At 37.4% G+C, this 27,523-nt stretch overlaps 1 protein-coding gene across 3 annotated transcripts in view; it reads right to left on the bottom strand.

Annotated features, from left to right (window-relative positions):
• Window positions 1-27,523, bottom strand: part of PLPP1 (phospholipid phosphatase 1) — a 90,082-nt gene that overhangs the window by 24,018 nt on the left and 38,541 nt on the right. For 2 of the 3 annotated variants that reach the window (XM_058732496.1, XM_058732507.1), the window contains exon 3: window positions 5,470-5,750. In XM_058732496.1, coding sequence (XP_058588479.1) covers window positions 5,470-5,750 — 281 coding nt within the window. Of the gene's footprint in view, window positions 1-5,469; window positions 5,751-11,541; window positions 11,694-27,523 lie in introns of all 3 variants that reach the window. The other variant, XM_058732504.1, reaches the window with a different exon arrangement.

The raw sequence follows: 27,523 nt of genomic DNA, 5'->3' as shown, positions 1-27,523 counted from the left end.
CCCAGACCCACTGAATCAGAAACTTTAGGGCTGAGGCCCAGCTCTATGTATTTAACAAACCCTCCATGTGATTCCAATGTGACTAAGGTGTAAGAAACAATGGGGCTTAGGACGGCCTGTGGCTCAGTCGGTTAAGCATCCCACTTTTGCTCAGGTCATGATCTCACAGTTCATGGATTCAAGCCCTGCATCGGGCTCTGTGCTGACAGCTGGGAGCCTGGCACCTGCTTTGGATTCTGTGTCTCCCTCTCTCTCTGCCCCTCCCCTGTTCACACTCTCTCTCAAAAATAAATAAACATTAAAAAAAGAAAGAAAAAAAAGAAACAATGGGGCAAAAAGAGTCAGTGTGAGAGTGAGGTAATAGTCACAGCTACAACTGAAAGTATCACATACTAACATTCAGAACAGAGGAGGTGGCAGGAAAGAGGTGCTGGCCTTGAAGTCACTCTCCTTTTAAATGCACTAATACCTAATGTCCTTTCACAGAGTGGAGGATCTTTTAAAATCATCCCCTCTTTCAGGGCACCTGGTGGCTCAGTAGGTTAAGCCTTAAGTCTCTGCTCAGGTCATGATCTCGTGGTTTGCCAAGTTCGAGCCCCTCGGGCTCTGTGCTGTCAGTATGGAGCCTGCTTAGGATTCTCTCTCTCCCCCTCTTTCTTTGGCTCTTCCTCGCTTGTACTTTCTGTCTCTCAAGATAAATGAATAAACTTAAAAAAAAATTTGTTTTAATCATTCCCTCTTTTATTCTATATATTGCTTTTACCATGTAGATATAAGACGAAGACAAAGGCTGTCTTCTAGGTTACTGATACACATGAGAAGTATAGATAAACCTGAATTATTCTGAAAGATAAACTATCCTGTAATGTCTACAATTAGACCACACAGAAGAAGCCATTCTCTCAGAGTGTAAAGCAGGTTTTACCAGATACTTTATACCACAGCTAATCAGTCTAATTATAATGGGTTTTCACTACTGAGGCACTCCCTCAAAATTTACCTTTATTTACCTGCATGGGGGTTGCTTTAAAAGAAAGACAAAAGGAAAATTATGTCTCACATTCGACCAAACATATCACAAGTAAACATCTACGTAATATAAAGTGGCCATAATCCAAAAGAAATGACTTTGTACTGAACATCTGATTTATATAGCCAAAGACCAGTCACTCAGAAATGATCAGGAACACCGAGGCTATGCTCAAGCAAATGTAATTTAAATAAAAGCCAAAAGGGGCACCTGGGTGGCTCAGTTGGTTGAAGGTCAGATTTTGGCTCAGGTCATAATCTCACAGTTCCTGGGTTCTAGCCCCCATCAGGCTCTCTGCCTGTCAGCACAGAGCCTGCTTCAGATCCTCTGTCTTCCTCTCTCTCTGCCCCTGTCCCGTTCATGCTCTCCCTTTCTCAAAAATAAATAAACATTAAAAAAATATTTTTTTAATAAATAAAGCCAGAAAAGAGGAGTGAATCTCTTAAAAACAACAGTTTCTATACTGTATTATCACAAATAGAGCAGCTGTTAGTGAGCTCTCTTGCTCCACTATACAGCCCAACTGTTAAAACCAGAAATAGATAAGACCGATTAACTGATGTTCTAATGAAAAGCCACAGTGCTTATTTCTAACCACACTTTCTTAAGTCACTGACAAAGACATTTTGCAAAGACCTGAATAGCCCAACCACCAGACCAGAAAAGCCTTGATAGCAACAGAATGACCATACCCCACACGTCCCCTTCCCTGCCCATGGATCATGGGCTGAACCTATACTGACCCCAACCCACAATCACGTGTTCCCTGCCTGCTCTCTTGCATGTATGCTCCCAACCTCTCTCTATAACACTGTAGGTGTCCATCTTGCTGGCAGAGAGGTCAGTGTTGGCAAACCTAGCCAGGAGCTGTCCAGCCCCCCTGGGGTTCCTGGCACAGAACAATCCGCCCCAGTAGCACCAGGGCTCACCCACTCATTCCCTGAGTTAGTGGCCAGTGATAAATCATTCAGTAACAAAGCTAGTTGTACACAACCTGAAATTCACCTTGCATTACATCCTGAGATAACAAATGTCATGCGAGCTTGTGTTCCCATCATCCAGGGGATATAAAGCACTGGTTCACAAAGTGTGGTCCTGAGATTAAGCACAGACGCAGCAGCCTCTGGGAGTGTGTTAGAAACACATCTTCTCAGCCTCCACCTCCACTTCGCGAATTAAACACCTGATGATGAAACCTAGAAATCTGTAGTTTAACAAGCCCTCCTGGTGATTCTAATGAATTACTAACATTTAAGAGCCATTGGTCTAAAGATTCTCTTTGAGAGCATCTCCTTAGGATTCTCTGAAGAGAATCTTCACCTGGGCAGAGTGCTACAGGTCTGAACTACCTGGGCTCTTGAGTAATTTCTTTTCACAGACTTAAAGTAATGCTATTCTCTTTGGCATAAGCAATGGCAGCTGGATGTCCCACAGTTACAAGTATAGCCCCTTTTCATTTATAGTAAATCCCCAGGTATTAATTTTAAATTTAATATTTAAATTTAAATGAAGAGAAGTTCTCTGGATATTACAATGAGTAAGTATTCCACTATAGTCCATTTATGTTCTCACTTCTATGTTTAGGACCCAAGGCCACAAATGAAGCCTGGTAAAAGTCCATCAGTGATATGAGACCACAAGACCGTGCAAACAGGCAGGAAGGGCAGAAGGAGTAGAAGGGAACAGAAGAAAATAAGAGAACAAATGGGGAAAAAATCAAGACCAAAAGCCAAAATTGTAGAAGAGTACTCTCACCCCTAGATGTAACTGTGACTCATTTATTGTCAACAAAAATGACTCATTTCGGGTGCTTATGTTCCCTTCTCTCCAACGTTAAGCATTATAATTTTATAATTAAAAGTACAGGGGGCAGGCTGTGTAGAGAAACATATTAAAGGAGATTATACTATAATCCTAATATATTACAGACAATGTCTAGACTGAAATGTTTTTGTGTTTTTGGCATCCTGACTTGTAAAATTCAACAAAAGCAATAGGAAAGCCTGAATCCAACCAAATTATGCTCCACAATAGAATAGCAAAGCAAAGCCACAGTTATGCACCAATGTTACAAAGCTCTGAAACTGCAGCAACACCTAAATTATGCTGGAAACATTAATGGAAATCACATTTTTCTCAGAACACACAAAATTTTCTTAAAATTTCATTTCTAGGTTTGATTTTCCTTATTTCAGAGCCCGAAAGCTTACCAACAGATCTTCTCATTCAAAATGTGGGTTGCTGAAGAAACTTTAAAGGGTAAAGTGTTAAAAAACCTACATGTACTTAAGTCATCAGAGTATAATGGTACATGCTGGCCAATTTAGATACACTAGGAAGAGATACATAATTGGACATGTATAGACTGAAAAATGTAATTACTTTTATGCTATTTAAAATAAATTATATTATTTCACATTTTGTCCAAATGGCTTATATAAGAAAAACCTCTCAATAAGATATATTGTTGTGTTACAGGGGTGCTGGGTGACTCAATTGAGCGTCTGGCTTCAGCTCAGGTCATGATATTGTGGTTCGTGGGTTTCGAGCCCTGTTTCAGGCTTTGTGCTGTCAGCTCAGAGCCTGGAGCCTCCTTCAGATTCTGTGTCTCCCTCTCTCTCTCTGCCCCTCTCCCCACCTTGTGCTCTCTTTCTCAAAAATAAACATTTAAAAAAATTTACAAAAAAGACATATTGTTACAAGAAAGTTTTGAGCCAAGATTTATGCCCCTGAACCAGAGAAACAGTACATGTGTGAAGAGTCTGTGTCCTTTAAGAATCATTTATAATGGTATTTTCTGGAGTTTAGGTAAACCCTTATTACCTGGTGACTTTCTTGAATCCCCTGGCCAAGAGAAAACATTAGAGTTTTTCTATGCAGGAGAGATATTAGAGAGACAAGCATGGATAGTCCTCTGTATTTCCCTGGGTCTTCAAACTCTTCACCAAAGGTCGCTTAACCTCCTAGTCATTAAATCTGAGAACTTTCCCTCAGACACTATAGTGCTTTCAGAGCAGAGAATGAGATCTCCACATCTCACACCCTAAGAGCCCAGGGCTAGTATTGGTAATTTCATTACTCCTCAAAGCCATTTCTGCACCATTCTTCCTCTAGCCCTCATAAAAATGCTTGCTTACGTAAATTCAACAATACTACTTTCTACTATCTACTTCTCAATTCCCTACTGCATTAGTCACTTCTCCCTCCTTCATTCATTAGGACTTTATACCCCTGTATCAGTCCTCCTATGATCACCTCAAAGCTTGCCATTCAATAGCCTCTCTATTCTCTGGCCTCATTATCAACAAGGAGGTTCTCTTCCACTGCCATCACTTGTTTAATATAAGTCCTCCATGCTAGACTAAGCTCCATGAAGATGAGAACCACAGCCTTCTAGTTCACTGCTGAATCTCCTGCACACAGCACAGTGTATACTCTTAGTTAAGTAAAGTGTTTTTTCATCCCTACTAAATTTAAAAATTAGGAGCTACTATAAGGCCTGTGTAGCTTATAAGAGAACCAACAGGGATAATAAAACGTCTGAGAATCATATATGAGAAACAAAGGATGTTTTACCCAGAGAAAAGTCTTTGTTGGATGATGAATAACTAACGTAAAGTGATAGCTACTTTAAAATTACAAGGTCAACCATATAGAAAACATAAAGGTGACAATGCTGAGACTTGAGATGGGAAACTGGCTCTCCTACTAATTAGTGATTTTATTTAATGTTACTGGGCCTCCGTTTCCTCATCTATACATTAAAAGAGTTGGACCTTTTGGGTTCCACACATCTATTTCATTCATTCCTAACAGTGCTCCAGGTATAGAAAGGAGCCCATGAAGGATATTAAAAGAAGGCAACCCTAAGACCAAAAGCTGTCAAGATATAAAGTGTCCTTATAAAAATATTCTTGAAAAATACTAAGAGACTGAGCAGAACTTAATACACAACTGGACTTCATCAAAAGTCAGTAAACTATAACCCCTGGAGCAGCCACTGTTTCTGTTAATAAAATTTTATTGGAATATAACCAAAGCCATTAGTTCAAGGATTGTCTGTGATGGGTTTTTCCTGGTACAACAGTATGGCTGGACAGTTGTCAAATTAAGCAAATGGCCCACAAAACCTAAAATATTTACTGCCTGGTGCCTTAAGAAAAAGTTTGCTGGTCCTGAACTATATGACATACCAAGTTCATTTTACATTATTATTCATTGGACATGCAAAGACTTGCATTAAAATGCTCTTAAATAGAAGGTAGGGCAAAAATGGGGAAAAAAGAATAAAATAATAGGTCAAAAAATGGTCTCAATTCACATCCCAGTAACTACACTAGTTCTCTCTTTAAGCTAGTGGCTAACTCATCTCCAGTTTCTGGAACCTTATTTCCCAAGAATACACAAGATAAAACAAACATTAAGGATTTAACACGCACCTGCCCTCCTTCACTTTTTGTGCATTCCCTCGACATATGTAGTTTTCAATATAACCAGCACTGCAGTTGATTTTTGACCAATCTGGGTCACAAACATCCAAGAAGTGAGGCCGCAGTCTGCCTATTGAATACTTGGCAATGTCAGTCAGGGACTGACTAGCAGCTGCACCAAATAAAAATGTTCCAATGGCTTTGTAAATAGTGGCTATGTAGTTATTCCTGATAAAGGAATTCGAGTGCAAGAGGTTATAATAAACAGACAGGGCTTCTCCAACAATCATCTGAAAAACAAACAGAAAAATAGTATGTTAAAGCAGGAACCAGGCACTTAAGCAAAATAAAAAATAGAAAATAAAATGATAAATCACAATAAAATCTTTATTTTAAAAACACCACCTTTTTTTTTTTCCATTTGCAAATGGAGAGTCCGTTAGGATAGCTAAATCTAAACCATGAAAAAAGGTGCTAGATCAATTGTGGATACTGCTTAAAAAGCAATGGCCAAAACAATTTCAAACTCCACCTGAAACAATACGATCTTACTTTTTTTCTTGTACTCAAATACAGTGAGTTTTAATATGCAATGATGTATCACAGAGAACAAAAACCATGGTTTGTTAAAAGAAGACAAACTTCCCCAATTAGAATATCCCTTATATAGTACTTTTTCTGGCAGTCTTCATTTTTATCAAACATTCCTCTGAATCAAACACATCCATCATATTTTAAAAAGTAAAATACTTTCAGGGAGTAAACTAATATAAAAGCAGAGATCTAACATGGAGGCCAATGGGTACAGAGGGCAGAGATCAGCTGACACATAGCCTCCCAGTCCTGCCTCTACAGACTTGTAGGCCTGGCTTTCTTAGCAAGTCTCATTAACTGATCAAACATACATTTGATGGTCTCCTTCTCCAAGAAAATATTTCAAGTGACTCTTTCCTCTTTATTTTTCACTGACTTTGTTTTGCACTAAAAGTGGAGACAACAAAGCCCCCCCCCCGCCCCCACCGCTTCCAGTAGAGCATGTGTCAGCATAGGCCATTGGTAGTGAGTTTAAAGGCATAAAAAGGCTTCCAAATACTTGACAAGCTCGTAGACCAAAACCCTAAGAAATCCAAAAAATACTGAAAGGCAAAATTATAAAAAAATTCATACTTTCTGATAAAATAATCCACGTTCTAGCCACTTGAGACCAAAATAAATAGTTAAATGACAAGAGTCAGCTTGCTGATATTGGTGGAAGTGGGGAGACACAAGTCACAAAGTTGTGCTTAAGATACAAACTAGTTTCAAAAAAAAAAAAAAAAAAAAAAAAGATACAAACTAGTTTCATGGCTTTGTCTTAAATTTTCATTAACAATTTTACAGAAAATTCAAACATTTCCATGTAGTGGATATCATTTCCAATTATCTTCAGGGTCAGCCTTATCATAGGTAAAATAAATGGTTGTCTTCTGAAAGAGATTTCTTCATCTGTCTCCATGGCTCCTAGGATTCCATAATTAGAAAGTTAGAACTCTAACAACTGTGAATTGTAGACTATGAATTGTATAAAAGCAAGAACGAAGTTTTAGTCATTGAATAGAAAGCCAGTACCACCACGGTGGCCTAAAACAGAGCAGATGGTTAATAAATTTTAATTAAAAGTGTTGCCTCTTGGGTAAAAGGTAAACATCCTTAGTTTCAACATTAAGCCCCACAGAAATACATTCCTCATTATAGTGCTTAATGTGAATGACTTAATCAGATCCTTTTCTCAGGAGAGAAAAACCATATGCACTTCTAGGGATACCACACCTCTGCAATTTTGCTTAGGGTTCTCCCCAAGTGCCTCCAGTAGCCCCGTATTAAAGTATACACTGTCTCCTCTGACTGTTAAGATATTCCAGCAACTGCCTTGATAGATCAACAGCAAGAAAATACTTCTCTCATGTTTCATTATGGAATTGTTCTTTGATCATTTAAAATATAAACCAAGTTTATTAATCAACCACAATCTGAGCAGCTGAAATATCCCCACCTCAGCTGTCTGCTGTTCATCCTGCATAAGCACTCAACTGTTTTCCAACTCTTGATCTTTGGGAGTCTTCCTAGGCATGATGATCATTTTTTAGGACCACCCAAACCCTGGTCTTGACACTGATGACAGCAAGTCAGCTCACTAGGAGAATTCAGAGTACTGGGCACAGATGACAAACTGATTCACAGAAGTAGTGTAAGCTGAAACTTAACCCTAAATGGTGGGGAAGGGCAGAGGGGCGCTAAAGCTGACAAACACTAGCCTAGTGTACATCATTTTTTATTATGCCCTCTATCTTAACTGAGGGAAATAGACGAGTTCTAAACTGATTTTCCAAATTAAATGTTGGGATGTGTCTGTGCATTTCACTACACATGACAGCCATGTTTGTTTCATTTTAATATGTTATTCTGCCCTTTGAACCATTTATGCCAATGCTTAGCCTTTTGAAGTCCACACCTAAGCTAACTGTAGTCTTACTTTAGAGCTGGGACCACTTGTTACACATTATTTATACTCCAAAGATATGATAAATTATTAAAGAAATAAAGATAAGTTTGGGGGACTAAAACCAAATACTCTGAAAGATCAAAGCTAATAATTACCTAAATACATGTAATTCAGTCATTTCAAAATAACCTATGCCCCACACTATTTTCTCACCATCGCCTTTAAAAATCCATCAACCAAAAGGATTTATACATCTTTACAGTGTCCCTGTATTATGTGTCTTCCACTCAGGGTCCACCTTCCCAAAGGTGTAGTCTAAAATCACTGGTGTACTTCTACTCCTTCCTAAATATCTCTAACTACCTTCGTTCCCGTTATTCTACTGAATATTTTTCCAAAGTCAAAATGGTCTCATTGGATTGAACGGGTATGAAAAGTCAAAATGGTCTCATCAGATTGAACAGGTATGAAGTCTGAATCACAGTCCTGATTTTTTTTAAAGAACTGATAGATTTTCTAGTAAATAAAATTAAATGTTTACACGTTTAACCAAGTGCTGCCTGAAGGAAGTGGAGTTAATGAACAAAGTTAATTTTTTGTTTAATTACTACATAAAACACTGTTCTGTGCAGTGTTTGTTGATATGGTTGACATGAAAACAGGACTTTGATAGCACCTTTAAACAGTATGTTCTTTTTTTTTTTTTTAAGAAACCTATATTCAATTTATTTGTTTTATTAAACATAAAGATAACTTTCTCACAGCTCATGATGAAAGAGTCAAAACTTCCAAATTAATGAAAGGTAAGTAACAAGTCCTTACTAAGTGTTGTGTCAGGCACTGCCCTCGATGGGCAGACCATACCCCCACACTTGCTGCCCGCAGTCAGCAACCTTTCCTGCTGCAGGCCTTTGGTCTATAATGGATTTTCTGTAGTTCTGTTGGTGCAGCATCCCTTTTAGCGAGACGCGAAGTCAAGTAGAAATGAAAGACAAATACTTCTGCAGCAGCATTAGAGTACTCCAAGGGACAATCCTGCATGAACTTGGCTACTAAGTTGACCCTTCAAACGGCACAGGTTTGAACTGAGCAGGTCCACTTACACATGGATATTTTTGATAAATACAATACAGTACTGTTAATGTATTCTCCCTTCTTTAGGATCTTCTTACTTTTTTTTTTTTTTTTTTTAATTTTTTTTTCAACGTTTTTTATTTATTTTTGGGACAGAGAGAGACAGAGCATGAACGGGGGAGGGGCAGAGAGAGAGGGAGACACAGAATCGGAAACAGGCTCCAGGCTCCGAGCCATCGGCCCAGAGCCTGACGCGGGGCTCGAACTCACGGACCGTGAGATCGTGACCTGGCTGAAGTCGGACGCTTAACCGACTGCGCCACCCAGGCGCCCCTTTCTTACTTTTTTTTTCTAACATACTTTATTGTAAGAATATGGTATGTAACACATGTAACATACAAAATGTGTGTTAACTGACTAGGTTATCAGTAGGGCTTCCAGGTAACAGTAGGCTATTATTAGTTAAGTTTGGGGGGGCATCAAAAGCTATAACATGGATTTATGACTGCACTGGGGGTCAGTGCTCCTAATCCCCACCTTGTTAAAGAGTCAACTATATTTGCAACTAAGTGTCCTACTAAAAATTTTATATTCAAATAGTATCTCAGAAACATATATACTTAAAAATAAAAAACTACTCTTACTGCCTCTTTAAAGGAACAATCATATAGGCCTGAGTTTCTTTCTTTTAGTAGTAAGAATTCAGTTTAAGATGTATCTAGATCAAAGGGATATGATTTCTTAGAACTTCAGCATACTGCAGGAGAGCCAACCAGTATTACTGTGCAATTACTCTTATTTTATCTGAGCACCTGGGACATGCCAGATTCCACCATGCCCAGGTCCATGGCAGGCAGCAACGGTACCCAGAAGAACAGGAACTCACAGTCTCATGAAACAAACTTGTTTATAATGAAGGTGTTCTTTTATTAATTATGTACCACAAATTATGAGTTGATTAATTCTCAAGGCTAATAAGGAACTGTGATTATTCTTGAATAAAACATTAAATTTCTAGGGGCACCTGGGTGGCTCAGTTAGTTAAGCATCTGACTCTTGATTTCAGCTCAGGTCATGATCTCATGGGGTTCGTGAGATTGAATCCTATGTCAGGCTCTGCATTGACAGCATGGAGCCTGTTTGAGATTCTCTCTCTCCTTCTCTCTGCCCCTCCACTGCTCATACTCCCTCTGTCTCTCTCAAAATAAAGTTAAAAAAAAAACACACATTACATTTCTAAATTAAGGGTTTTTTTTTCAATAAACTCCAAAACAGACAAGACATATATGTTATCTTGTTAGCCTATCTCCTGAATGGGACCATATTTTTTCCTTTAAACCATATAAATCTTCTTTCTAAAGTTATAAGTTATGGAGCATAAAACTATTTAATCTAAGTCACAGACTCTCTAGGTCAAGACATTATAAAATAATCTAGTCCAATCACTTGAAGTCTACTCCCTGGAGCACATTCTCTAAACATTCCCACCTGAAATTCTAAAAACAATAGTTGCTATTATGTTTTAGTACCAATAAAACTTCTTGTGTTCACTGCTAATCATATATAGAACTTTGGCTTTTCTCTCTAGTTTGTGCCATTATCTAAAAATTCTTTAGGGGGGCACCTGGGTGGCTCGGTCAGTTAGGCGTCCGACTTCGGCTCAGGTCACGATCTCACAGTCTGTGAGTTTGAGCCCCGCATCAGGCTCTGGGCTGATGGCTCAGAGCCTGGAGCCTGCTTCCGATTCTGTGTCTCCCTCTCTCTCTGCCCCTCCCCCGTTCATGCTCTGTCTCTGTCTCAAAAATAAACGTTAAAAAAAAAAAATTAAATATTCTTTAGGGGCACCTGGGTAGCTCAGTCGGTTGGGCATTCAACTTCTGCTCAGGTCATGATCTCATGGTTTGTGAGTTTGAGCGACACGTCAGGCTCTATGCTGACAGCTCAGAGCCTGGAATCTGCTTCGGATTCTTTGTCTCCCTCTCTCTCTGCCCTTTCCCTGCTCACGCTCTGTCTCTCTCTGCCTCAAAAATAAATAAATGTTAAAAAAAAGTTTTCTAAAAAATAAAAATTCTTTAAAGTAACATGGGTTAGAATGAAGTCTTAAGATTAGTTACTTGTGATTTTTTAGAACTCAGTAACTAGAAAGTAGGTATATATACATTGATTCCGCAAATTATAAAATACCCTAGGGTATAAAGTATGCTAAAAACACACTGCTATAACATTCATCTATTTCGTGACTACTGCACCAATAGCAAATGAGAGCTCTACACATCACAGGGACTCCGAAAAAGATTAGCATAAAAGCTACACACTTTCAGTGAGGTTCTTCTAATTATACATTGTTATTCCTTTGGTCCCACTTACAACAGCTGAGATTTTCTTGATCAAGTAACACCTTCAATTAAAGGTTCGAAAAAACACACATTGTTTTGGACATTTATGCATTCAATAATTAACAGATTAACACAAAATTAAGCCAATTGCCCAAAAGTGATAAACTTGGAAAAGTGGATTTGACTTACAACAATAATACTGAATGGAATGATTATTCCACCTAATAACGCATAAGGTATGGTGTCTTCTTTGTAAGGGTACTTGATGGACTCATCAGTACAGAATATTCCTCGCTGGAAGGGGGTATGCCTTGAAGTAAGAATTGCAAAAGGCAATCCAGCTAGCAAAAGGAATAAATGAAAATATCATTAAAATTGAAATATGAAAATTAATGGCAATAATTATCCCAGAGACTGTTTAAAAATGCATTTGCCATGAAAATAAATAAGAGCACACGTAAAAAGGAAATGCAGCAATGCATGCAATAGAAGTTAAAAAGATTACAGTTTAGATTAAGAAGGTAGAAAGAACAATGCTTAACCAATTTAACGAAGAGTATCTTCTTCCCTTTCTTCTTACCCAAATAAACTAAGCTGATTTTAGGGAAGACAAAAAAAACAAAACAAAACAATTCCCTTCTCATGCTCTTGTTTGCTGTTTAATCACAGGACTTTCAACACTATTCCCAAACCAATTTGTCACACACTTTGCTTCCAAAAGGAAAACAGCATTTTGATATTCCCCTTTTTGTCTCTACATTACTACCACATTTAGACAGGACATGGTCATGGCTAAGCTATAGAGTATCTAAAAAATGTGTTATCCACTCTTTTCTATACCGTCTACAGCAAGTTTAGAGCTGCTATGAAAAGGACCTGAACTTAAACCAAGTTTAAGAAATAACAGACAATGGAGTCAAGTACAAAAACTCCACAAGACTGTTCTCTCTGGTTTCATCACTGTTTTCCCTGAAGATCATGTCTCACACCTCCTAAAATTAAAATGTCTCTTCCCTAAAAGTCAACTTTAAGAATTCATTTCTCCTTTACTTCACTGAAGCACACATACTGATTAACATGAAGCATACTGATTAGGAACGCCCTGTAAGAGTGTTAAATTAGCAAAAACCGTCTACATGAGGTCTGTGTCAAGATTTATCCAAGAGCGGAAGATTCTCTCCCTCAGAGACCCATTCTCCCAGCAGTAATGCCATCACCATCAAGCTATCACACTCACTATATATTCAAATGTTCTTTCCATGAAACTACAAGTCTTGACAACCATTTACAGTTCTCATTAACTCCACTAACGCCCCAAAGGCTGAATGACAACTATAACTCTGCCCCCCTGCCTGAGTATCATTACTACAAATATCAAGTATGTTCTATCTAAAAGGGCCAAATGAAAAGAAGCCACTTTCTACGGCGCCTGGGTGGCTCAGTTGGTTAAGCATCCAACTCTTGATTTCAGTTCAGGTCATGATCTCAGGGTTTCATGAGTTTGAGCCCTGTGTCAGGCTCTGCACTATGTACAGAACCTGCTTGGGTTCTCCCTCCTCTCACTCTGCCACTCCCTGACTTGTGCTCTCTCTCTTGCAAAATAAATAAATAAACGTTAAAAAAGGCGGGGAGGAGGGCCTCTGGGTGGCTCATTCAGTTAAGCGTCCAACTTCAGCTCAGGTCACGATCTCCTGGCTTGTGGGTTCAAGCCCCATGTTGGGCTCTGGGCTGACAGCTCAGAGCCTGGAGCCTGCTTCTGATTCTGTCTGTCTCTCTCTCTCTCTGCCCCTCCCCTGCTCACATTCTGTCTCTCTCTCAAAAGTAAACAAACACTTAAAAAAATTAACAAAAAAAAGCACATTCGGAGTTATTTATCTTCCTGCTTTTCATTTATACCCTGAATACATAAACCAAAGTTTATATCTCTGTATTAAGCTATTTGCCAAGAGTGGCCACCCATTAGAAGTCTTTAAGACATTCACAAGGTTCCCAAAGGCATACTTATAGTAAATGCTACAATTACCGAAAAAAGAAAAAAGAAAAGAAAAAGAAAGAAAGAAAATTAAACTACAACTGACTTTGCTAACAGACCCTTATACCACCTCTCATATCTGATTTCAGACTATCCTCTGATTCACCAACCTGTCTGCATTCAGAGGAATGGGACAAAATGCCCAAGACTTTAATACAGATACCACAGGTGAGCACAAACATTTTATACTTAGCACACACTGTGGAGGTTAATAAGCAGATCGATGATTTCAGTTATTGCCTGCCCCATATAGTAACAAAACATTCATCCTTCAATAGCCATACTCTTACCCAATGAGCAAATTTATTTTGTATTCACAAAGAATCACCATGTCCACAATTCAAATCTACACATAATAATGGAAATTTTCACTCTCTACATTGCATATTTCTGAATTAGTTGAATTTTTCAATGATTTCTTTTTTTGTGGTAAGACAAGATATCTAGTATGGAAATTAAATCTACATATAATTAGTGTCCAAAGTGCAGTAGACTTTATGTCCTTATTCTCAGGAAAAATTCCTCTTAATAAACCCAAATATATTGAAAAATGTTCTTAGCAAGCATATCCACCAAGTTGATTTTTTTCCCTCTGACCACAAAGATTATGTTGAAAATTATTTTTAGATTTAGAAAAAAGGTTTGTGGTATTTTTTTTTTTTTTAGTATAGAAGGAAACAAAATCACATACAAGTATAACTAGTCCATTTTTAAAAACAGGAATACACAAAGGGAAAAATATTGAGTGAATCCATTCTCAAAGAATTCTGGTAGGTGCTACCAGGAATACAAAACTGAGTAAGGCACAATACATACATAACTGTCACAGAGAATAAAAAGAGGTACAAAAAGCTATGAAGCTTCAAAAGAGAAGCTTTGATAATATTCAAAAAAATGGTGGTAACCACAATCAGAATCTCAGTAGAAATTGTCTGGTAAAGATAGATTTGGGGATATAAAGGATTTCTGAAGCCACAGGGTAAGAGAAACTCTGCAGGACAGACAGGAAGTGAAAAGAAGTGGAGGGTGAGGCACCTGGCAATGGCAATATTAAAGGAATGAGCACAGGAGGAAGATCCACTGAGGCAAACCTGGAGGGCGGAAAAAAGGTCAAGAGAGAATAACATCACTGAGGCCAAGTCCAGAGAGAGCATCTCAGGAGGTGGTGAACTGGTCCACAGCATCCAACACATTTTTAACAACCAGACTTAGTAGAAGTGGTTTTAATAAGGAAAAAAGGGTGGTAACCAAACCACAGAGATTTTAGTAAGGAATGATTAAAACACACACACACACATTAAGCAGGAATATACCACAAATGTACACTATTCTTTTGAGAGTGTGAGTAAAGAAAAGCAATTGTATCACAGAAGGCCTTAGAAATATTTCCAAATTAATATTTGCAATCCCTCATATAAGTCCATGAGATCTATTACATCACTGCCATTATCCAACACCATTTCATTTTCACTAAAACTGAATGTAGAGCCCAAAAAGGGAATGGAGAAGACCAAATAACCAGTTGTTCACTGACCCACTCAGGGTCAGTGATCACGTCCAGATTTGTCCTCTGGAAATTTTGGCATTGGAACAAAGACTGACTCAGTCAGAGCTGGCAAGCAGCACTGAACCATGCACAAGAAAGACTGGCAAAAGAAAATGCTGAGGACAAAGCAGAACTGCAAGGAAGACAGAATGACCAGCCTGGCCCCTAAGAGCGAGAAATGGGGAAAGCAGTCTTGGCTCAGCATTGTCAAAGGGTCCCACCCATCTTGCTGTTTTGAACCTTTGAGTGTCTTGTATCCTTTCAACAAAAGCTAGTTAGAAAGGAAATCTCCTTGCAAACAACAGAGCCATAACTAAAATAATTATAAACATTCTTCCTACTCTGACAGCATATAGATTACTAATTTTTTGATTATGCTACATAATGCTACAGTGAACATTTCCAAATACTAATTCTTATTTTCAGTTCTAATTATTTCCTGAGAATATATTTTTTATGTGGAATTGTAGGCGAACAGATATAAATGTTAAGGTCCTTGACAAACTGCTCCGAAAAGGTTATTCTACATAATAGCAATTTACTCCAACAGCCACAGGGTACATAAATATGGAGAAGTGCAAAATTTTAAGACTTATGATGCTATCTTCAGTATTAACCGTACATTTCTAGGCAAAAGGGTTCCACTTACCCTTTTGTCAATGTAAATCAAACACCCTTTTCCTTTTACCTCAAAGATTACATCTCCAAAACAATCCCTTTTCATCATTAGTCAGATGACTACATTCGTCAAACCATGTTTCTCCTAATACTTAAGTTTGCAAAATTCACTCTCATTTCCTTTTGGAAAAAAAAAAAAAAAAAAAAAAACAAACTTTACTGAGGTATAGCTTACATACCATAAGATTCATCCTCTCTAAATACATAATTCAGTGATTTGGGTAGACTTACAAAGTTGCACAACCATCACCACAATCCAGGTTTAGAACTTTTTCATTACCCTAAAAATTCTCATGAGCTCATTTGCATTCAATCCTTGCTCCCACTACCAACCCCAGGCAACCACTCATCTGTTTTCTGTGTTTACATAGATTTGCCTTTTCTGAGCATTTCCAATGAATGGAATCATATTATATGTAGTATTTTCTAAGTCCTCACATCACTCAGCATAATTTTTTGAGGTTCATCCACATTGTAGCATGTACTTTGTTCCTTTTTTATTGCTAAATAGTATCATACTATATGTATACACAACATTTGGTTTATCCATTCACCAGTTAATGGATATTTCAGTTGTTTCAGTTTTTGTCTAGTATGACTAATACCACTATAAACATTTATGTGTATGTTTTTGTGTGAACATACATTTTCCTTTCTAATGAGTAGACACCTAAGTATGGAATGGCTCAGTCATATAGCATATATTTCTGTTTTAGGTTCATGTTTAACTTATTAAGAAACTGCCAAACTATTTTCCCAAATGGCTCTACCCCTTTACATTCCTACACTCTGCTTTTTAATATGCCCATGTGGCTAGTCATATTAGCCCATGTGAGAGTCAGATTTTCTGCATGGTAAACTCATACTTACCCACAGGTAAGTACAGCATTCTACAAGTGAATACTTATCATAGTTCAAAAGAGGTATGTGATATGGTAGCTCACCACTTCCAACAACTAAATACCACAAGACCACTTCTCCATCCCTTATCAGAGATAGGAAAAGACAATATAAGAACATGGTCACACACCATCTTTAACTTCCTCTGCACAAGTACTCAGAATCTCAAAACCATGATATAAACAACAGTGTTAGTTAGAAAGATTGGTGGTGGGGTGTCCAGCAAAACTGAGAAACTGTAGTTAAGAACTTTTTTACTGTAAGCAAACAAAACAATCAGCAAAACTAAACGGCAAATGTCAGAATGGGAGAAGATATTTGCAAACGACATGTCAGATAAAGGGTTAGTATCCAAAATCTATCAAGAACTTATCAAACTCAACACCCAAAAAAACAAATAATCCAGTGAAAAAATGGGCAAAAGACATAATAGACACTTTTCCAAAGAAGACATCCAGATGACCAACCAACACATGAAAAGATGCTCAACATCACTCATCATCAGGGAAATACAAATCAAAACCACAATGGGATACCACCTTACACCTGTCAGAATGGCTAACATGAACAACTCAGGCAACAACAGATGTTGGCGAGGATGCAGAAAGAGGATCTTTTTTGCATTGTTGGTGGGAATGCAAACTGGGGCAGCCACTCTGGAAAACAGTATGGAGGTTCCTCAAAAAACTAAAAACAGAACTACCCTACGACCCAGCAATTGTACTACTAGGCATTTATCCACAGGATACAGGTGTGCTGTTTCAAAGGGACACATGCACCCCCATGTTTACAGCAGCATTATCAACAATAGCCAAAGTATGGAAAGAGCCCAAATGTCCATTGATGGATGAATCGTTAAAGAAGATGTGGTGAGTATATACAATAGAGTATTACTCAGCAATCAAAAAGAATGAAATCTTGCCAATTGCAACTACGTGGATGGAACTGGAGGGTATAATGCTAAGTGAAATTAGTCAGAGAAAGACAAATATCATATGACTTCACTCATATGAGGACTTTAAGAGACAAAACAGATGAACATAAGGGAAGGGAAACAAAAATAATATAAAAACAGGGAGGGGGACAAAACATAAGAGACTCTTAAATATGGAGAACAAACAGAGGGTTGCTGGAGGGGTTGTGAGAGGGGAATGGGATAAATGGGTAAGGGGCACTAAGGAATCTGTTCCTGAAATCATTGTTGCACTACATGCTAACTAATTTGGATGTAAATTTTAAAAAATAAAAAATAAAACAAGTTTAAAAAAAAAGAACTTTTTTACTATAAAGGGAGCTCTTCTAATAGTGAAAACTACACAAATGCCTCCATAAAATAATGTTTTAAGGTTCATCCATGGTGTAGCGTAGACTGAGATCCTGTTCCTTTTTACTACAGAATGGTACTACATTACAGGGATATAAAACTATCTGATGCTCAGGAAAGAGTGGCATGCAACTCCTGAGTCCACAGCAGCAAATCATTAAGGGGTACACTGCCCCAAGGCTAAGAGCATTAGGCATCAGTCTGAAAAATCCTGACACAAAGATGTCAGGCACCATACCTCAACAGCCTGGAACATGAACAGACCCCACTGGGAGATATAAGATACCACCAAACAGAGAGAGAATGATGTCCTTTTGTGAAATACCTCAATGATCATATTCTTCTCCTAATTCCTGAACAAGAAGGGAAGGATGGGGATGGAGATGGAGACAGGAAATGTAAAGAACCAAAAGGTATAGACTAAACTGCAGGATAATGGGTCTATTATTATTTTTGATACCTCACACTGTTTTTTAAAATTTTTTTATGTTTATTTATTTTTGAGACAGAGACAGAGAGAAACAAAGCATTAGTGGGAGAGGAGCAGAGAGAGAGGGAGACACAGAATCTGAAGGAGGCTCCAGGCTCTGAGCTGTCAGCACTGAGCCTGATGCAGGGCTCGAACCCACAGACTGGTAGATCATGACCTGAGTCAGACACTTAACCAACTGAGCCACCCAGGTGCCCCTGGAGGTGTGTGTTCATTTAGTCTACCTTCTTTATTAAGTCATTTGAAAATATACCTTTGTTTACTTACCAATGGGGAAAATTCCAAATAGGAAAGAGTCAATTTTGAAAATACCAGTTGCCAAAGATGCTAGTGAGGACCTAAAATATAATCGTACTTAAAAAGATAATAAAAAGAATATGTCAATGCTTAATTTCTTTTCCTTCTGCATATATTTAAAGAGAATGAGGGTCGCCTGGATGGCTAAGTTGGTTAAGCTTCTGACTTCGGCTCAAGTCATGATCTCACGATTCGTGGGTTAGAGCCCTACATCAGGCTCTCTGCTGACAGCTAAGACCCTGGAGTCTGCTTCAGATTCTGGGTCTCCTTCTCTCTGCCCCTCCCCTGCTTGTGTTGTGTGTGCATCTCTCTCTCCCAAAAATAAGTAAACATTAAAAAAAAAAAATTTAACGAGAACGAAACCGTGGTGACTATTCAAGAGAACCTGTGAAGGCACTCTGCCCCATTCACACATAATAAAGTGTACTTGGGTACATGGGAGTACGTGATAAAATAAAGTTTGGGAAAGAGAGGGAATGAACTAGAAACAAAAACAATTACTGAACTACACCAAAAAACAAGAGTCAAGAAAAGGAAATGAAGATCAGTTTTTTTAAAGCACTGAATCTTTCTTTTGCTGTAAACAATTCAGAACAGTCACCTTATATATAACATACCCTCATGTTAACAGAGCACTGATATGAGTATATTTCAATAATATTAATCTTTACTGAAGAGATGGTTTTTTTAAAAATTAAAAATAATTTAACCAACACAATAAATTAGAACTTAAATTAACCGAAACTAGAACATTTTCCTATTTTAAAACTACCACTAAATCTTAAAGAAAGAACTCTGAAAAGCTTAGTATTAACTACATTTGAACACAATTCTGTATACAAATCAAAATGTCAAAGAATTCCGTCTGTAACAGAAGTCTTATGAATTCAAGAAATTTAAGGAAGATATAAAAATAACTGTTATTTTTGTCAACATTAAGGGATATTATAATTCAAATAGAGAAGGTAAAATCTCAAAGCCTTGAGTACCATTTCTTTAATAAACAAGCAATCATTCAACAATTAAGTGGGTTCCTACTACTCTGTACCAGGTACTAGTTTGAGGCAAGGAGGAACCAAGATTCAGCACAGATCTTATAGGGTCAAGTTCTGGATTCATTTTGGTTGATTTTTTTTTTTTTCTTTTTGAGAGAGAGAGAGACAGAACAGGAAAGGGGCAGAGAGACAGAGGGAGACACAGAATCTAAACCAGGCTCCAGGCTCTTAGCTGTCCACACAGAGCCTGATGAGGGGTTCTAACTCAAGAACTGTGAGATCATGACCTAAGCCAAAGCTGGACACTCAAGTGACTGAGCCACCCAGGTGCCCTTTATTTTTTTTTAATGTTTATTTATTTTTCAGAGAGAGAGAAAAACAGAGAGCAAGCAGGGAGGGGACAGAGAGAGAGAGGGATACAGAATCCAAAGCAGGCTGCAGGCTCCGAGCTGGAGCCCAAGTCAGACACTTAACTGACTGAGACACCCGGGCACCCATGGATTCATTTTGAAAGTAGAGCCAATAGTATTTGCTGAAGGATGGGCTGGATATAAGTGTGATAAAAGAGGAATCACGAATGACGCTGAAGTTTACCATGTGAGAGACCAAAAGTTTAAAGTTAAATTAACTTGGGGAAAGGGTGGGGGGGTGGTGGTGCCTGGCTGGCTGTCAGTAGAGCATGTGACTCTTGATCTTGGGATTGTGAGCTTGAATCCCACACTGGGTGTGGAGCCTACTTAAAAAAATAAAATAAAATAAACTCTTAAAAAATAATAATAATAAAGTTAAATTAATTGAGACAGGGAATATTGGAGACTGAATATCAGAGCGGGCAACAGATAGCTCCAAGAGTTGAAACTTGGATGTACTGAGTTTGAGGTGCTCATTAGTAGACATATCCAGTAGACAGTTAGCCAGTAAGCCCACTGAGGGAGAGGTCCAAAATGAAGATATAAATTTGTCACAGAGGTGGTTTTCAGAGCTATGAAACTGGATGAGATCACCAAGAAATTGGTACAGATCGAAAAGAAGACCAAAAAACTGATACCCAGAGCACTCCAAAATTAAAAAGTCAGGAGAAGAAGGAACTTGAAAAGAATAAAGAGAAAAGGCAGCCAGTAAGGCTGAATTAAAAGTAGGGGAGTATAGAAAATCCCAAAGAATCTATCCCAAAACTCCTAGAACTAGTGTGTGTGTGTAGCAAGGTCAATCACAATCTATATAGTAGCAATGGACAATTAGAAGCCAACAATACCATTAATAACAGTTCAAAAAACTTAAATACTAAGTTATAAACCTAAGTAAGTATATGTAGGATCTATATGCTGAAAACAACAAAACACTGATGAAGGACTGTTTTTCCTAAATAAATAGAAAGACATCATCTTCATGGATTGGAAGATATAGCAAGTTCAAGATGTCAATTCTCCCCAAATTGAGCTACAGCTTTAATGCAATTATTATCAAAATTCCAGCCATATTTTTTTTGTAGATACACTGATTCTAAAATTTATGTGGAAAGACAAGGGAAACAGCTAAAACAAGTCTAAAAAAAAAAAAAAACCCAAAGCTAGAGGACTCACACTTCCTGAAATTTACTGAGAAAAATGTACCTATTTTTTTCTCCATTTGATTTTTAGCTACTCAATATATATTTTTACCACCCAAAATAAAGCTACAGTAAGACATGTGGTATAAGAGGAAGGAAAGATATATATATAGATAGATAGATAGATATAGATATAATATATAGATATAGATATCTATAGATATAGATCTCTATATATATCTCTATATATAGAGAGAGATATATATATATCTATATATAGAGAGAGATATATAGATATCTATATATAGAAATCTATATCTATACCTATAGATATTATATCTATATCTATATATTATATCTATATATATATAAAGCAAGAACAAAGTCCAGAAATATATCCACACAAGTATAGCCAACTTTTTTTTTTTTTTTTTTTTTTTTTTTTTACAAAGGTACAAAAGTCAGTCAGTGGACAAAGGAGGGTCTTTTCAGCAAATGATATTCAAACAATCGGTTATTCATACACACATAAAAAAAATGAACCTCAATCTAACTTCTTACTTCATATAAAACTTTACACAAAATGGATCACAGAGATATACAGAACAACACAGAAAGCTCTAAACTTTTAGAAGAGAACATTTTTTTGAGAGAGAGAAACAGAGTGTGAGCAGGGGAGGGGCTGAAGGGGAGAGAGAGAGAGAGAGAGAGAGAGAGAGAGAGAGAGAGAGAGAATGAATATCTTAAGCAGGCTCCATGCCCAGTGTGGAGCCCAAGGTGGGGCTCAATCTCACAAACTGTGAGATCGTGACCTGAGCTGAAATCAAGAGTCGGATACTTAAGCAACTGAGCCACTCAGGCACCCCTAGAAGAAAATATTTTTAAAAGTCTCTGTAATAGGATTAAGTGAAGAATTCTTAGACATAATACCAAAAACGCAAGTCTATAAAAGAAAAAAATACCAATAAACTTGATACTCCAAAATTTAAAATTTTTACTCTCAAAAGACATTTAAGAGAATGAAAAGACAAGATACAGACTGGGGAAAAATACTTGCAAATCACATATTCAACAAAAGACTTTACGCACCCAGAATAAATGAAGATCCACAGTTAAAAATATTAATAATAATAATAATAATAATAAATAAAAATCTCAACAGAAAATGAGCAAAAAACTGAACATACACTTCACCAAAGAGGATACATGGGTATGCAGCAACCACATGAAAAGACGTTCAACATCAATAGCCATCAGAGAAAAGCAAACTGAAGTCCCAAGGACACATCACTACACACCAATTAGAATAGCTAAAATAGGGGCGCCTGGGTAGCTCAGTGGGCTGGATGTCCATCTTCAGCTCAGGTCATGATCTTGCTGTTCTTGAGTTAGAGCCATGCATCAGGCTCTGTGCTGACTGCTCAAAGCCTGGAGCCTGCTTCAGATTCTATGTCTCCCTCTCTCTCTGTCCCTTCCCCACTCAGTGTCTCTTTCTCTCTCTCTCTCAAAAATAAACAAACATTAAAAAAAGGAAAAAAAAAAGTGGCTAGAATAAAAATACAACATTAGTGCTGGGGAAGATGCAGAACTAGTAGACTATACATTTCTGTTAAGAATGTAAAATGATGCAGAAAATAGTTTGGCAGTTTCTTAGAAATTTAAACATACATTTATTAAAAGACTCAGCAATTCCACTACTAGGTATCTACCCTAGAAAAATGAAAACTTATATTCACCCATTCAAGTATAGCCAACTATTTTGTTGTTGTTGTTTACAAAGGTACAAAAGCAATTTAATGGAGAAAGGAGAGTCTTTATGGCAAATGATGTTGGAATAAATAATTGATCATCCATACACAGATACAAAAAAAATGAACCTCATAGAGCTTTTCTTGTAATAGTCAAAAACTGGAAATAACCAAGATGTCCCTCAGACAAACAGAAAAATAAACTGCGATACATTCATGTATTACTCAAAAGTAAAAAAAATCAATTATCAATGCGCTCAACAACTTATACAGATCTTAAGGGCATACCAGGGATTAAAAAAAAAAAAAGGTCAATTTCAAAAGGATATATACTGCATGAATCCATTTATATAACATGATTGACAAAATTATAGTGATGCAGAATAAATCACTGGTTGTCAAGTATTAGGGACTGGGGAGGGTGTGACTAGAAAGAAACAGTCTGAGGGAGTTTCTCTGGGGTGATCAACAGTTCTGAACAGTTACACGAGTCTATACGTGTGATGTCACAGAATTTTACACACACACACACACACACACACACACACACACACACCAAAAAACTGCATGTAGAAACTGGTGAAATCTGATTAAGGAGTGTATATTAGTTAATAATACTCAGAATTTTATCACAGTTATCAAACAGGTTATCATTGGAGGAAGTTAAGTCAATGGAAGAGGGAACTCTGAACTATTTTCGTAACTCGTATGAGAGTCTAAAATTATTTCAAAATAAAACATTTTTAAGTGTTTTTTTTTAATGTTGCTAATAGATCAAGTAAGACAAAGACCACTAGACTTAACAATTTATAAACTGCTGGTGACTGACAGGAACTGTTTCCATCAAGGTGATGATTAGAGAGCAGAATGCTTAAAACTCAAACTGTGGAGGGTTTTAAGTTATCGGAAATGGCATCAACTAGGACATGATCACAGAAGTTAAAGGGTTGATGCTGATTCATAGGGGCACATGTACCCCAATGTTTACAGCAGTGCTTTCAACAATAGCCAAATTATGGAAAGAGCCTAAATGTCCATCAACTGATGAATGGATAAAGAAGATGTGGTTTATATATACAATGGAATACTACTTGGCAATGAGAAAGAATGAAATCCTGCCATGTGCAGCAATGTGGATGGAACTGGAAGGTATTATGCTAAGTGAAGTAAGTTAGGCAGAGAAAGATATCATATGGTTTCACTTATATGTGGATCTTGAGAAACTTAACAGAAGACCATGGGGGAAGGAAAGGGCAAAAAAATTGTTACAAACAGAGAGGGAGGGAAGCAAACCATAAGAGACTCTTAAATACAGAGAACAAACTGAGAGTGGGTGAGGGGTTGGGGGAAAGGGGGAAATGGGTGATGAGCATTGAGGAGGGCACTTGTTAGGATGAGCACTGGGTGTTGTAGGTAAGTGATGAACCATGGGAATCTACCCCAAAAACCAAGAGCACACTTTACACACTGTAATGCTAGCCAAATTGGATAATAAATTATATTTAAAAAAAATTAGAAGTTAAATGGCTGAAACAGACAATGAACTGGATCTTTGAAGTTGAAAAGTTAAGGGAACTGAGAATTTCTTACCAAATTTGGGGAGGGGGAGGATCAGCTTATTCTTCAAAAATTCTCAAGGAGGCTACTGAACTATATCAAGTACAATAAACCACCAGATGTTCTTCTAGAGTTGCTCAAAGGTCTACAGTAAAGTTTATGAAAGCCCTAAACAAGAAGTAAAGTTAGACAATGGGAAACGACTGAGGAAAAAAAATACATGCAAAGCATTTTGCTTCCACTTAAAAGGTGAATAATTGAGAGTACCTTTCTCCAAAATACAACACCAAAGTGGTTTACCTATTATACTAGGAGCAAAATCAGTTAACCCTACCCTTAAGAACAAGGTCAGACTTTGAAACCAGTATGATGTTTGCATCAGTGAAACAAGCCCTCTTCTCATGGCTTTCTGATAGACACAAAAGCATCCTTTTTCAAGTTAGAGAAATACATATGAACAGATTAAGTGACTTACATAAAGTCACACTGAATTTCAGGAATGGAGCAAAGAATCAGATTCACATTTTCACTCTTAAAGGAGTTTAGATGAGGATTCAGAAACTGTTCCAGCAGATAAAGTCAACATAGACAGACAAGCTTCACTGCAAGGTTTAGTGGCTATCACTAACCCAAGCTTCCTGCCACTGTTCCCTAATCTAATCTTCACCACCTTGATTCACATTCATAACCACAACTAATAAAAGAAAATCTAAATCAAAGAGTTGTACTCTTTTGGGCTTACCCACTTTCATCAAAACAGACCCACTCCACACTGAAGACAATGAAGTACTGTCAAAAAGAATGTGATCTACAGAGTAAGGTAGATTTGAGGTTAATATCCCAACTCCACCCTTTGGTAGCTATAAAGGAAAAACACCTACCAGCCTCAGAGAACTGCTAGGAGGAGATTTTTAAAAATCTCTAACATTGTAATAATTCATACACAAAAGCCACAAAAGAACACAGCCTTCCATTTACCCTATAGGAAAAAATTCTAAGCCAAACAATGAGCAGCCAAACTACAATAATTTCAAAGAGAATAAGCAAAATTCTATAGTAAACAAAATGGATGCCTTTCCAGTTACTCTTTTTTTTTTTTTTAAGTTTATTTATTTCTTATGAGAGGGAGAGAGAGAGACAGAGAGAGAGAGAGCACGCGCGCACAAGCGAGGGAGGAGCAGAGAGAAGGAGACACAGAATCTGAATCATGCTCTAGGCTCTGAGCTGTCAGCACAGAATCCTCTGCCAGGCTCTAACTGACAAACTGTGAGATATCACTTAATCTGAAGTCGGACCCTTAACCAACTGAGCCACCCAGGCACCCAGTCAGTTACTCTTTTCATCTCCTTGCCCCATGATTTTCTTATTGGGACACATGAAACAGAAATAATCCCCACGCTGGAGATAACAGGTAACAGATAATCTGCTAAAATTAAACAAGGGTATACTCCCCACCCCCAAGTTACAGAGAAATTATATAAAAATTATACAGAAATATTTTTTCTCTCTCTCTCAAATTTTGAGAACTCCTCGAATAATGCTTTTAGGTATATCAGAAGATTAACATTCAAGTGTAAGAATGTATAGAACACGTATATGTATTTAACTAAACACACAACTTGTACACTGTGCTTCAAAACTACCACATGTTCTACTGAGAAAATCACTGAATCACTAGACCATGCATCCCACTTTTCTTGCCCTGCCAGTGACCTCTGCTTATAATCCCTCTAGATACAACAAGATCACAAATTGGATTTCCACCCCCACCCTCTAAGCCAAGACAACCACACCTGTGGAAGAGCTATTGGAAAGTAGCTTAATTAAAAAGACTCCTCTCTGCTGCTACCCACTGCGGTGAGCAGCTACTGATAAGGCAGCAACTGGGACCTGCTTTCCAAAAAGAAGCTGTTCGGACACAATGCTCTGAACTGGTGTTGACTGTTCACAAGCCAAAACCACAAGTAAAAACACAAGTGTTGTTTCTACAAGTAATACAGAATTCTATTTCTTGTCATGTTAGAAACACAGGTTCATGATAAAAGCAGCAAATTGTCATTTTTAAGACCCTTTCTCATTCTCATTCAAAATATGAAAGCTTAAAAATAATTAATAAAAATGTTGGAGAATTTCTTCTAATTCTTATTTAAAGAAGGAGCCCACAGGAATTTGGCTACAATAAAATATTAAGTGATCTTGTAGAAAGCCAGATACAATGACATAAACTATTTATAGCTACAGGAAACACCAAAATGTTTCACGAGTGACTTCTTTACAGACACTATTTTTGCTCATGCTTCACAATTACTGAATAAGGTAGTATTCAAAATCCCTCTACTGCATTGGATACACTTATTTTTTAGGACTTACATCACCAATCCTGCACTCCCATCACAAATGAGTTAGTTTCACATAAGCAGTTTTAAGCTTACATTTTTAAACATAAGTCCTGTTTTCAACAAAAACTAAATTTAGGATTTTCAAATATTTGTTTAAAGTAACCACGTAACATGACCAAGAAATTAAATAATTTTAAGTCAGCTTTCTTTAAAGGGCTTAAAGATCCTTTACTCTAAGATCCCAGGCCCTCAAAATCCTAGTTCTTTCCTAACATTTGGTATCCAAATCCAACCTGAACAAATGAAGGAATGACTCTGGTCCGTATTTACCTCACTTAATTGGGACTAGTCATATTTCATTATACAGATATTAAGGTCTTTGATTTTGTGTTAGACTCTTGCTGAGAACACTACATAAGATATACAAATCACACAACCTTTCAAAAATTCAAAAAGTTTTGACTCCAAGAGTTTGGGATAATGGACTGTGAACCTGTATTTAGATAACATCTTCACTATGAAAAGAAGCTTCTAAATTCAACCTATTAGTTTTCAGGATGCTAAAAAATTTTTAAATTATTTGAGTTTTATTACATAATAAAACCTGAAACAGCAATGATCCCTTACATAAAATGTACTAAACATCTCCCACATATGTATTCTCTTAATTATCGGACTGTGTCACAAGACTTGTTTCCTTATTTTTTCATTATAAA

This window comes from Neofelis nebulosa, chromosome 1 (assembly GCF_028018385.1).
Source record: "Neofelis nebulosa isolate mNeoNeb1 chromosome 1, mNeoNeb1.pri, whole genome shotgun sequence".
Lineage (NCBI taxonomy): Eukaryota > Metazoa > Chordata > Mammalia > Carnivora > Felidae > Neofelis > Neofelis nebulosa.
This window is presented reverse-complemented; position numbering and strand designations above follow the sequence as displayed.